Genomic DNA, 12,314 nt, shown 5'->3' on the forward strand with positions numbered 1-12,314 from the left:
CTGCGTGGCAGTGTTTCTCAACCTTGGCGACTTGAAGCTGGGTGGAATTCAACTCCCAGAATTCCCCAGCCACCACAGCATAGCATAGCTGGGGAATTCTGGGAGTTGAAGTCCACCCAGCTTCAAGTCACCAAGGTTGAGAAACCCTGCCGTATGGTATTTAAATGCAGCTGTAATGATTATATTTACCAAACTCTCCCCTGCTCTTAAAGGTGAACCCTTTAAATGGCTTGTGACTTCTTCACAGCCCTGATCTGCAGTTTGAAATCCGCAGAAATTCCATTTTTGAATATGAACAACATGAATTGCAGGCTTGACAAAGCCAAAATCAAAGAGTGCCCTGTAATTCTTTCTAGCTGAAAGCGTTGTGACTTAAGACCACAACGGAGCCCAAAATTTCCGTTGCTAAGCGAGAGACAGCTGTTAAGCGAATTTTGCCCCGGGTTTGCGACCTTTCTTGCCGCAGTTGTTAAGCGAATCTCTGCGGCTGTTTGGTTAGTCACACGGTTGTTAAGTGAAGCTGGCTTCCCCCGTTGACTTTGCTTGTCCGATGGTCGCAAAAGGGGACCCCGGGCGGCTGCAAAGGTCGTAACTATGAGTCAGCTGCCAAGCGTCTGGATTTTGATCATGCGACCCTGGGGAGGCGGCAACGGTCGTTAAGTGCGAAAAATGGTTCCAAGTGCCGCTGCTTTTTCCAGTGCCACCGCAACTTTGAACGGTCGTTAAGTGAGCGGTTGGTAAGTTGAGGATTCTCTCTACAGAATGCCTCCCAATCAAGAACGCGATCTCGGCTGGCAAAGATGGGCCGCTTTTGGGCATCTGACCGGCTAGGTGGCTTCCATTAACCTGGCTGGGCTGCTGTTGTTTGATTAAGCTTTGCCAAAAGAAGGGGAGGCTCCTTCTTCCTCCCCCCCCCTCACCTTACCCCACCCCCAGGGTGGGAGGTGGAGTCCTTAATCTTTGATAAGGTGCAGACTTAAGATAAAACAGCAAGATTGTGGGCAGGGAACTCTGCCTGCCTTTGGTGGGAAGCCAGGAGAGAAAGCAGCTCATTTGGCCAGCTGTGAATCTGCTGCTGGTCCCTTCCATGGAGGACTTCAAGGCCTTTGCGATGGAGAGCATGGAAGACTTTGCCCAGGTGATGCCAGGGACCCAGCAGCCCGCCTTGGTGGGGTCTCGCTTCTCCCTGGCCCATCGCCTCTCCCAAAACACCATGCTGGGATGTTACCCAGGATCGGTCCCCAGCCCAGCCGAGCTGCCTGCCTACCCCCAGGAGAGCTTCCGGAATGGGGAGTGGTACGCCCCCAGCCCACCAGAAGCGCCCTACTCTTCAAGTAAGTGCACGACTCGCCCTTGGCACTTTTTAGAGGGAAAACTGCATCGGTCCAACATCCCAAAGGTTTTTCTTCTTGTCCCCCCCCCCCAAAAAAGGCAACTGAACTTTCTTGGTTGTTGTTGTTTTTTTTCTTTCTTTCTTTGAAAATGTTTCGCTTCTCATCCCAAAAGCTTCCTCGGTTCTGTTCAGAGCTTTTTCAGTTCAGAAGAAGGGAAGCGAAGAAGCTTCTTGGAGGACAAGCGAAAAAGCAAATAAATAAATAAATAAATAAATAAATAAATAAATAAATAAATACCAAGGGAATCGAGTTGCCGTTTGGGAGGAAATAAATAAATAAATAAATAAATAAATAAATAAATAAATAAATAAATAAATAAATAAATACCAAGGGAATCGAGTTGCCTTTTGGGGGAGGAAAAATGTATTTATTGATCAATTTATTTATCAAATTTATTTGCCGCTCGTCTCGCCCTTCAAGGCAACTCTGAGCAGAGGGGGGAAAAAATCAGGAGGAACCTGGCCACTCAATTTTAGACTAACCCAGCTTGTTTAAAAGCACCGGCTTTCGAACTGTGGCCTAACCCCAACACACCTATCATTTCTTTTAGCCAGACAGGACCCAGGATTCCCAATGTAAAAAATGGGGCAAAATTCTTTGATTTTTTTTTTATTGTGTGTGCTGTGTAAATTGCACCCAAGATGGATTGTAAGGCATAGTTTTGGGTGTAGCGTGGGGTGGAGGAGGAGGAGGAGGAGGAATAATTTTGTCTTCTGCAAATCAAAAGTGGCAAAATGGCACCCAGTTTCCCCAGGTCTTGCAACCTCGGTCTGATCATGGTGAGTTGGGCCGTAAACAAATTAAATAAATGAATGAATAAATAAATAAATAACTTCCCAACACAACCAGCAATATGTTTAGGAATGGTTTCCTTGGTTGGAACCCTTGTTTGCCACCTGCCCCTGTATCTCTTTCCCCTGTGAAGGCTGCTTTTCCCAAGTCCTCCAGCCAAGGGTGTCCCAGGCTGGGCAGGCCCAGACTCCCCTGGATCTAGCGCCCGACCTGCGTGTTTATAGAGGGGAAAGCTGGTTTGCAGCCTGTACTTGTGAAATAGGCCAGAGAGGGCTGTTGCGAGGTGTCCCCCCCAGCCCCCGTTTCACAAGAGGTCACTTTCTCTGGTCCCTTCCCAGCTTTTCCCAGTTGGGCCCCCTGCAATCTGATTGGGATTACGAACCTTCATTTCTCCTGGCCAGTTTGGCATCAGATACGGTCTTCTTTGCACCTGTAAGAGATGCAATACAGGCAGCAGTCATTTTACTACATCATTATAACAACAACAATAATAATAGAGTTGGAAGGGACCTTGGAGGTCATCTAGTCCAACCCCCTGTCCTCGACTTACAACCATGGTTCATATTAATGGCCGGTTGCCATGTCCCAGGGTCACATTTGACACCTTTGACACGCAGAGTTAACAGCCGGGTGACTAATGTAAGACCCTGCGGTGCAGTAAAACGGGGCAAAACTCACAGCCACTCTCTGTCTGGCTTAGCAGCAGAAATGTTGGGCTCAATTGCGGTCATAAGCCGAGGACTATCTACATTCCTTTAGTGATTGTGCGAAATTACAGTGACACTGAAAAAAGTCAGCTAGGGCTGGTTTTCACACTTGCGACCGCACCCCTAACAAGGTCACGTGATCAGAATTCAGGCACTTGGCAACTGGCATGGACTTACGACAGCTGCAGCTGTCCTGAGGTCATGTGATCACCATTTCTCCCCCCCCCCGCCCCCCGCTTTCCCAGCTGGCTTCCGAGCACCAATGGGGGGAGCCAAATTCCCTTAATGGCTGCATGATTTCACTTCAGAACTGCAGCGACTCGCTGAACGACTCTGACAAGAAAGGTCGTAAAATGGGACCAAGCTCCCCACCCGTCTTGCTTAGCAACAGCAATACGATTTTCTTTGCATCTTAGGAGAGACGCAACCCAGGCGGCAGTCCTCGTCTTAACAACCATTCCTTTAGGGACCGGTTCATACTTACGACCGATTGCCCTGTCCCGTGTGTGTGTGTGTGTGTGTGTGTGTGTGTGTGTGTTACATCATCATCTCTTGGACCCTCTGACAAGCAGAGTCAACGGGGAAGCCGGCTTCACATAACAGCCGGGGTGACTAATTGAAGACACTGCGGTGTTTCCCTTAACCGCCGTGGCAAGGAGGGTCGTAAAATGGGGCGGTTAAGTCAAAAACCCGCTGCTGCGTTGCCAGGTAATCCAGAGCCGGATAAACCTCTTGCTCTCCCCTCCTTTTCTCCACAGTCTGCAGGTTGATGGGCACTCCCGGCTTCGGCATGCCCGGAGCGGATTGCGTGGGCTACTTTGGGGAGATGGTCAAGATGCCCCCCTTCTCCGGGGGAAACTCCTCCAAGCGCAAACGCCGAGTGCTTTTCTCCCGCGCTCAGGTCCAGGAGCTGGAGAAGAGGTTCGAGGTGCAGAAGTACCTGACGGCCCCCGAAAGGGAACACCTGGCCACCGTGACCCGCCTCACCCCCAACCAGGTGAAGATCTGGTTCCAAAACCATCGCTACAAGCTGAAGAAGCTGAGCGGGCAGGCGGCGGAGGCAGCCAAGGCCGGATTGCAGCAGGAGAGCCCCCTGCCCTGCGACAGTAGCAGCAGCTGCACCACCAGCACCGTGGCCCACTCCAGTGGCTACCCGTTCCACAGGACCTCCCTGGACGAGAAGCTTCTCCTGCAGCACCTGTCTCCTAGCCCCAGCTCCGGCGCCGACCCCCAAGCTGGCCTCAAAACCTCCGAAAGCGGCTTTCTCTTTGGCAAGCCCTGGTAGTCCATCCGGGTTACTACGCGCAAGGGTTGGGCTAGATGACCTGCTCCATCCAGGGAGCGCGAGGGAGCTCAGCCGCTCCGGAAGGAGGGTTTTGTTATATTTTATTTCATTTTATTTATATAGCCGCCCCGTCTTTTGACACAGGCTGGGCGGCTCCCGGTGGGAAAAACTAAAAGACACGTCGAATCGTATGAAAACGATCAGCTGGCTTCAAATCAGACTTCTGGCAGAGTTTCCGGGGGAAAGCTAGGGCTCTGAAGCGTTACGGAAAGCTAAAACGGGGGAGGCCGCTCGAACTTCATGTGGCAGAGAGTTCCCTAGGGCATTTCTGGGGCACTGCACGGGGCATCTAAAGCGTTCTGTCCATCCAATGGCAGCTGAGCTTTTTGAGCCTTTACAAAGTCTTGAAAGTCTTCCAGCTTTGGGACGGAGGCAAAGGGCGGCGGGTCAAATTCCCTGACCCACTCTCTTCTTTAGCAACAGAAATTTTGGGCTCCAGTGTGGTCGTAAATCAAGGACCGCCTGTATCTCATGAAACCACACGTCAGGCCACTGATTTAATCCTGCTTCTGCCAATGCAAAGAGACCCCCCAGAAACGGGGGGGGGGCAATCAGAGAGGTGTTAAGACAAAGGGGCTCTAAACTGTTCACCCCTTTTTTTCCCCAGAAGAGGCTTCTTTTGCAAAGGAGGCGTAATGTAAGGTAGAGAAGCAAGGATGCTGGTTTGTGCCCTGAGGCAGGAGAACTGTCATTATTTGCATCAGAAAAAGGGAGGAACTGAAGAGCTTTTTCTGAAGGGAGGCCTTGTGCAAAGCCAGAGGCTCTGGGCTCTTCAGCGCTCACTCTGATCCACACTGCAGCCCACTTGCAAGGAACTGGCTGTCCCAAGGCGTGTCCACCCCACGTAGGACAATCAGGGTGTGGGGGGGAGAAACCAGAAAGAGAGCCCATTCAGCTCAGGGTCAAGTATTTCCAAATTGGGAAAGCAGGAATCAAATTTCTCCGCTGCCACCCGGGCGGGGGGGGGGGGGCATGATCTTGCAAGCAACTGGCCTTGGTTTAGAGCTCAGCCAAAGAAGGTTTGCGGGGAATTTGTGGGAGATGAAATCCAGAATTCAATCCCAGGAGCTTGAGCATCGCTGCCCCAGAGGAAGGAACAGGTTGCCATTCAAATTTGCAGCATTTTGCCTGAGCTGAGCTGAGCTGGAGGCTAACCCACTCGGCCAAGGGGAACCCTGACCCTCAGGCCTCGGGGTGTGGAAATGGCCTAAGTCTCAACCAGTGGAACCACTTGCCTCCAGAAGTTGTGGGCGCTCCATCACTGGAGGGTTTTAAGAAGAGATTGAAATGACATAGGGCTTCTTGCCTGAGCAGGGGGTTGGGCTAGAAGACCTCCAAGGTCCCTTCCAACTTCTGTTATTCTACTCTATTCTTTTCAACTTTCAAGTGCCAGTTTGTACAATGGGGAAAAAGGCTAGGGGGGGCCCTTTGCAAAGTTGTCGCATAACAAAAGCACCATCTGCTTTGCTTTAAAATCTGCATGCTAAAAGAATTGCTTAGTGTTAAAGCCAGGGATTCCTCCTTTGCTTCCCCCTTATCAGAAAGGCTTTCATACCCAAAAATGTAGATAGAACATAGGATAATAGAGCTGGAAGGGACATTAGAGGTCTTATAGTCCAACCCCCTGCTCAACTAAGAGATCTCATAGCATTCAGGACAACTGGCTATTCAATCTCTGGAAAGCCTCCACTGATGGGATCAATTGAAATGTCCCTTTTGTGACTGAGTAATGGGTTTAAGCTCAAAGAAAAACCACTTTTATCCCATCTGGGGTAATTTAGTCAGATTTGGGGCAGCGCTGCCTTAAAGCATTGCTTTCACAGGTACTGTAGCATCGAGTGAAATCTACAAAAAAAAGTCTGTAGCCTGATATGTCAAAATAAGACAGTGTGTTTAAAATTTCTCAATACATTTGTTTGCAGCTTTGTCCTCTCCAAAGAAACATTCAGTAAAGTTTCTTTCCCCCCCTCCACAATGATTTTTAATATCTTGTGTTAAAAACCATTGGTTGATCAGAATTTTTCCAGCAGCCGTAAAGCAATGCTCTTTTCTCTGTTCTCTGCTTTGCTGTTGTCAATAAACTTGTTCAGATCACCTTTTTGCATCAGAGGGATTTGAATATCCACTTATTTAACTCAGATAAGTTTCCCTGCTTCCTTGCAAGAATTCTATCTGTGAATCTACCCGATCGTGACTTTTCAAATCGTGGTTAATTTGGTTGCAGACAGACTAAAATAGTTTCTGGGTGTCAAAGCTGATTAAACATGTGCACCCACACCCCAAATCAAATATTAATAAAAGATGCAAATGTATTCAGAAGGGTCCTGAAAGGAAATCTCCTCTAATAAGTGTTAAAAGGTAAAAATAATATATTTTTCCAGACAGGCCCGTTTCCATGGCTGAGTTCACACAAAAACGTGTTGAGCTTTCTTACTGAATTCACACGTATTCTCAGTTTGCAAAATGTAGCTAACTATGTAGTACATTAAAGACCTGCCTCCCTGAATAATGACATAAATTAACAGATTTAAAACTTAATGAAGTGTGGTGTGTTGGGGAAATGGGGCCTTTAGGTCTTGATTTGGTTAAGCAATCCAGCCAATAAAGTACCTGTTTTATAGAGATCAAAACCAACGGCTCTTACATATGCAGTAATGACTTATCGGAGAGGATGGTGAAAGCTGCCTTTTAAAAGCCTGTTGCAATTACCTTTTTGAAAGAGGCAGTTTTCCACTTTCAATCGTTTGTTTATTGACTGAAAAAAGTGACTTACGACCAGTTTCCATGCTTAGGACCGTTGCAGGGTGTTCATGTGATCAAAATTTGGACGCTTAGAAACTGGCATGTATGTATGACTCTTGCAGTGTCACGTTTTGTGACCTCCTGACCAGCAAAGCCAAATGGGGGAAGGCAGATTCCCTGATCAACCACCGTTACTAACTTAACATACGGAGCGATTCGCTTAACAACTGTGGGAAGAAAGGCCGCAAAGTGGGGTGAAATTCACTTAGCAACCGCCTTGCTTTGCAATGGAAGTTTTGGGGTCAATTGTGGTCATAGGTAAAGGACTACCCTGTACTTGAGGGGCTGTCACAGAGAAGATGGGGTCAAGCTCTTCTCCAAAGCACTTGGAAGGCAGGACGAGAAGCAACGGATGGAAACTAACCAAGGAGAGAAGCAACCTGGAACTCAGGAGGAACTTCCTGACAGTGAGGACAATTAAACAGTGGAACGGCTTGCCACAAGAAGTTGTGGGTGCTCCAAGACTGGAAGCTTTAAGAAAAGATTGTACAGCCTTTCTATACCATGGGATGGTATAGAAGCAGAAGAGTTGGAAGGGGCCTCTTCTTAAAAATCTCTAGTGTTGGAGGACCCACAACTTCTGGAGGCAAGTCGTTCCTTGGAGGTAGAATAGAATAGAATGGAATGGAATGGAATGGAATAGAATGGAATAGAATAGAATGGAATGGAATGGAATAGAATAGAATAGAATAGAATAGAATAGAATAGAATAGAATAGAATAGAATAGAATCTTTATTGAGAATAGAATAGAATAGAATAGAATCTTTATTGAGAATAGAATAGAGTAGAATCTTTATTGACAATAGAATAGAATAGTTGGAAGGGACCTTGGAGGTCATCTAGTCCAACTCCCTGCTCAGGCAGGAAACCCTATACCATTTCAGGCAAATGGCTGTCCAGTCTCTTCTTAAAAACTTCCAGTGATGGAGCATTCACCACCTCTGGAGGCAAGGAGTTCCACTGGTTAATTGTTCTCACTGTCAGGAAGTTTCTCCTTAATTCCAGGTTGCTTCTCTCCTTGATTAGTTCTCACCTGTTACTTCTTGTCTTGCTTTCAGGTGCTTTGGACAACAGGTTGTTCCCCCCTCCCCCTTCTTCTTTATGGCAGCCCCTCGGAAATTGGAAGACTTGCTATCATGTCTCCCCTGATCTTTCTCGTCATTAAAGATTCTCTTGGTCTCCTCTTAATAGGGTCTCCTGCATGAGTAGGGGGCTGGACTGGGAGACCCCCCAAGGTCCCTTCCAACTGTGTTATTCCTGTTCTCCGAAGTGTGCAAGATATCCCGTCCTGGTCTAACCCCGGGAACCTTCCACTCTTCCAAGAATGTGGTGAGCTCACGCAGTTGAGCAACTCAAGAGCTTCCTCCAATATTGACTGTCCTTTTCACCCAGCCCTCCTCCTCCTCCTCCTCCTCCTCCCCCAAGTTTCCCCCCCCCCCGCCTCCAATGCACCTTTTTTGCTGGCTTGCTAGAAAGCACTTGGGCCGAAGCAGGTTCCCGGATGGCGCCAGCACGAACACAACCTTGTTGACTTTCCCCCTCTTAACTGAAGATTAAAGGCGCCAATTGTTTGAAGGTGGGTCACTCTGAACAGGAAATGACCCCCTGGCAGGTCTTACAAAGAGATTTGTTGTTTCCCCCCCCTCCCTCCTGCCCTTCAGGCCTGGAAAAACATCAGCGAAGGGCTGTTGGGCCTGTTGGTGCTGGGTTCAATTCCTGCCTTTGCACCAAACGGGACTGTATCATGCTCAGGCTTCCTTCTCGGTGCCTTGTCTGCAAAATTCAACCTTCCTAACTTGTTGGAATTAGTGACCGAATAACAGAGTTGGAAGGGACCTTGGAGGTCATCTAGTCCAACCCCCTGCTCAGGAAGGAATCCCTATCCCATTTCAGACAAATGGCTGTCCAGTCTCTCCCTTTAAAAACTTCCAGTGTTGGAGCACCCACAACGTCTGGAGGCAGGTTGTTCCACTGGTTAATTGTTCTAACTGTTGGAAAATTCCTCCTTAGTTCCAGGTTGCTTGTCTCTCCTTGGTTAGTTTCCATCCGTTGCTTCTTGTCCTGCCTTTGGGCGCTTTGGAGAATAGCTTGACCCCTTAACCCCTTTGTGGCTGCGTCTTAGAACCTCTTAGTCCTTCATTCAATGACCCCCCCCCCATGTCTGAATTCTACCATATACTGAATACTGCCTGAATAGAATAGAATAACAGAATTGGAAGGGGCCTTGGAGATCATCTAGTCAAACTCCCTGCTCAGGCAGGAGACCCTATACCATTTCAGACAAAGGGCTGTCCAATCTTTTCTTGAAAACCTCCAGTGTTGGAGCATTCACAGCTTCTGGAGGCAAGGAGTTCCCCTGGTTAATTGTTCTAACTGTCAGGAAATTCCTCCTTATTTCTAGGTTGCTTCTCTCCTTGATTAGTTTCCCTCCGTTGCTTCTTGTCCGGCCTTCAGGTGCTTTGGAGAACAGCTTGACTCCCTCTTCTTTGGGGCAGCCCCTGAGATGTTGGAAGACTGCTATCATGTCACCCCTAGTCTTTCTTTCCATTAAACTAGACCAGGGGTAGGCAACCTTCATTCCGCCGGGACCTGAAGACCTGGCTCTTCGAGCTCTCTGGCCCGGGCTGAGGATTAATTTTATTTTAACTGGGGTTTTATTTATACAGGGATGAATTTATTTTTTTTTAAACTGGTTTTTTTAACTTTTGTATTTTGGTTTTTAATTACCCTGTAAACCGCCCTGAGTCCTCTGGGAAAGGGCGGTATATAAGTGTAATAAAATAAAATAAAAATAAAATAAACCTTGGCTCTTTTATGACTCGTGGACTTCAACTCCCAGAATTCCTGAGCCAGCATGAACCAAATGGATGGGAAACAATCAAGGGGAGAAGCAACCTAGAACTAAGGAGAAACTTCCTGACAGTGAGAATAATTAACCAGCGGAACGACTTGCCTCCAGAAGTTGTGGGTGCTCCATCCCTGGAGGTTTTTAAGAAGACACTGGGCAGCCATTTGTCTGAAATGAAATAGGGTCTCAAGACCTCCAACCCGGCTCTTGTGTTCTGGGTCTGAGTGAATACACGACAGAACGTGGTAAAACAAACCCACCTCTAAGAGAGACCGATCACGTTCAAGAGATTCTCTTCCAAAGGCTAGGTGCCTAGCAAACATGGCTGACTCAGCCCGCTTGCCACAGCCAGCTGGCAGAGGCTGAGGAACGCCATGCCAAGTGCTGGGCAAACAACCCTCTTGTGGGGCAGGCACCCGGGACGCCGTATTCCAGAAGGATGACTCAAGCCACTTGAGGTTGACATCCCAGGGTCTCGAAATGGACTAAAGCATCTCCCTCCACGCCTTGGATCAGACTGGCGTCTCCCGACGGTAAACCATGGTTGTCCTCAAGACTCTCGAGTTTAGCCAAGACAGGCTTGGGGAATGAAGGTGTGCTGCTGGCCCTTAGCCAACCCCCTCACTTCACCTGGGCTGGCCCAATGGTACACAGCCCAGCCTTTTGTTCTCCCCAAACTTTCTTCTAAAGTTTTTTTCCCCCTTAGTTTTGTTTCCATGGAAGCTTGACAGGCTGGGTGAAAACAAATGAATTGACTTTCCTGCACCCTCCCATCATCCTGACTTCATCAATCCCTGCTCGGCAGTCAGAAACATAACAGCTAATAATGTATATATCTATCTACTGTATCTATCTATTCATTCGTCACTCCATTCATCCATGGATTCATCTGTCACTCTGACACATATCTATCTATCTATCTATCTATCTATCTATCTATCTATCTATCTATCTATTCTCTTCTGTCATCTATCTCTAACTACTACAGTATTTATCTATTATCTATCATCTATCTACTATCTATCATTCCTTCCTTCCTTCCTTCCTTCCTTCCTTCCTTCCTTCCTTCCTTCTTCCCTCGCTCCTTGGTTCTTACTTATGATGGTCACAATATCGTGGGGTCCCGTCATCCCCTTTTGTGGCCTCCTGCCAAGCAAAGTCCATGGGGAAGCCAGATTCACTTAACAACCAGGTTGCTAACTCAGCAACTGCAGTGATTCACTTAACAACTGTGGCAAGAAAGGTCGCAATAATGGGGCAAAACCCACTTAACAAATGTCTCATTTATCAACAGAAATTTGAGGGTGAATTGTGGTCGTGGGACTACCTGTATAGAAACGCAACAAAGAAAGAAATAGTAAGTATTGCTGCTTCAAAAGCATCACACAAGAGCCCGGGTGGTGCCAATGGTTAGAAGGCAGCGTTGCAGGCTGACTCTGCCCACTGCCTGCAGTTCGATCCTGACCGGCTCAAGGTTGACTCGTCCTTCCGTCCTTCCGAGGTGGGTAAAATGAGGACCCGGATTGTTGGGGGCAAGATGCTGAGTCTGTAAACTGCTTAGAGAGGGCTGTAAAGGACTGTGAAGCGGTATATAAGTCTAAGAGGGCTACAGCTATCCCCAGTTCTTCCCTGAATGCCACAGCTCTGCTGCCAAAGCAAATGGTGCAGAATCTCTGCTTCCCGCCCCCCACCCCCCTTGTCGAAATGCAGCAGCAATGCCAACTGTGCTTTCGTTCCAGCAGCAGATCAAGACCAGATTAATTACACAACATTTAAGACTTTACGGGATGTAATTTACCTATATGTTGCATTCTCATTTGTTAATAGCAATGAGCAGAAATGGCAAGGGCATAAGGAGGGCATTTGTCCCACTAAAAGTCTTTGGACTGTATCCTTTTGGTGCGCTCAGCCTGGCCCAAGATCCCTTGCAGAGCTTGGGGACATTTGCAAAAAACGAAGCGGAGAGCTGCGGCGATGATGGGACTGAAGCTTTACCTGCTCAGCCCAGCCTTAATCACACACCCTGCTAGAGGCGCATCGAAAAACCTGTGGGAAATTCACTTTGTGCTGTGTTGATCTGGGAACTGTGTTCAAAGCATGGTTTTGCTTTACTCACAGGAAACGCTAATTAGGCCACCACTTTAAGCCATAATACGCTTCATTTGAAAGAGCGATATGTCTTCTAGAAGCACAGTAAGTGTGCTTCCTTAATCTGGTTCAGACTTAAATATCTAGCACAGGAATCCAATTAACGGGCTTAATCAAGTTAGTTACAAATCAAACGGCTGCCTTCACATGGCCTACGTGATTTGTTTTTGGTGGTGGTTTTTTTGTTTCAGCTGGGGTCTGGGTGGGCTTGTTGCCGTGGTCAAATCATTTGGTTAGGCTGCTGTAGTGAAGAAGGGGCTAGATGAGAAGGCAGCGG

The 12,314-nt window shown here is 47.8% G+C and overlaps 1 protein-coding gene across 1 annotated transcript; it reads left to right on the forward strand.

The window, feature by feature from the left end:
* Positions 1 to 1,037: 1,037 nt before the first annotated feature.
* Positions 1,038 to 4,178, forward strand: LOC310644782 (uncharacterized protein; the record flags this gene model as incomplete). Its single annotated transcript, XM_083370090.1, has 3 exons — positions 1,038 to 1,399; positions 2,343 to 2,433; positions 3,652 to 4,178. Exons 1-3 carry the CDS (start codon positions 1,088 to 1,090, stop codon positions 4,176 to 4,178), a joined length of 930 nt encoding a protein of 309 aa, XP_083226216.1. The 5' UTR covers positions 1,038 to 1,087.
* Between the last annotated feature and the right edge of the window lie 8,136 nt (positions 4,179 to 12,314).

This window comes from Vipera ursinii (genome assembly GCF_947247035.1).
Source record: "Vipera ursinii genome assembly, chromosome: 9".
In the NCBI taxonomy this organism is placed as follows: domain Eukaryota; kingdom Metazoa; phylum Chordata; class Lepidosauria; order Squamata; family Viperidae; genus Vipera; species Vipera ursinii.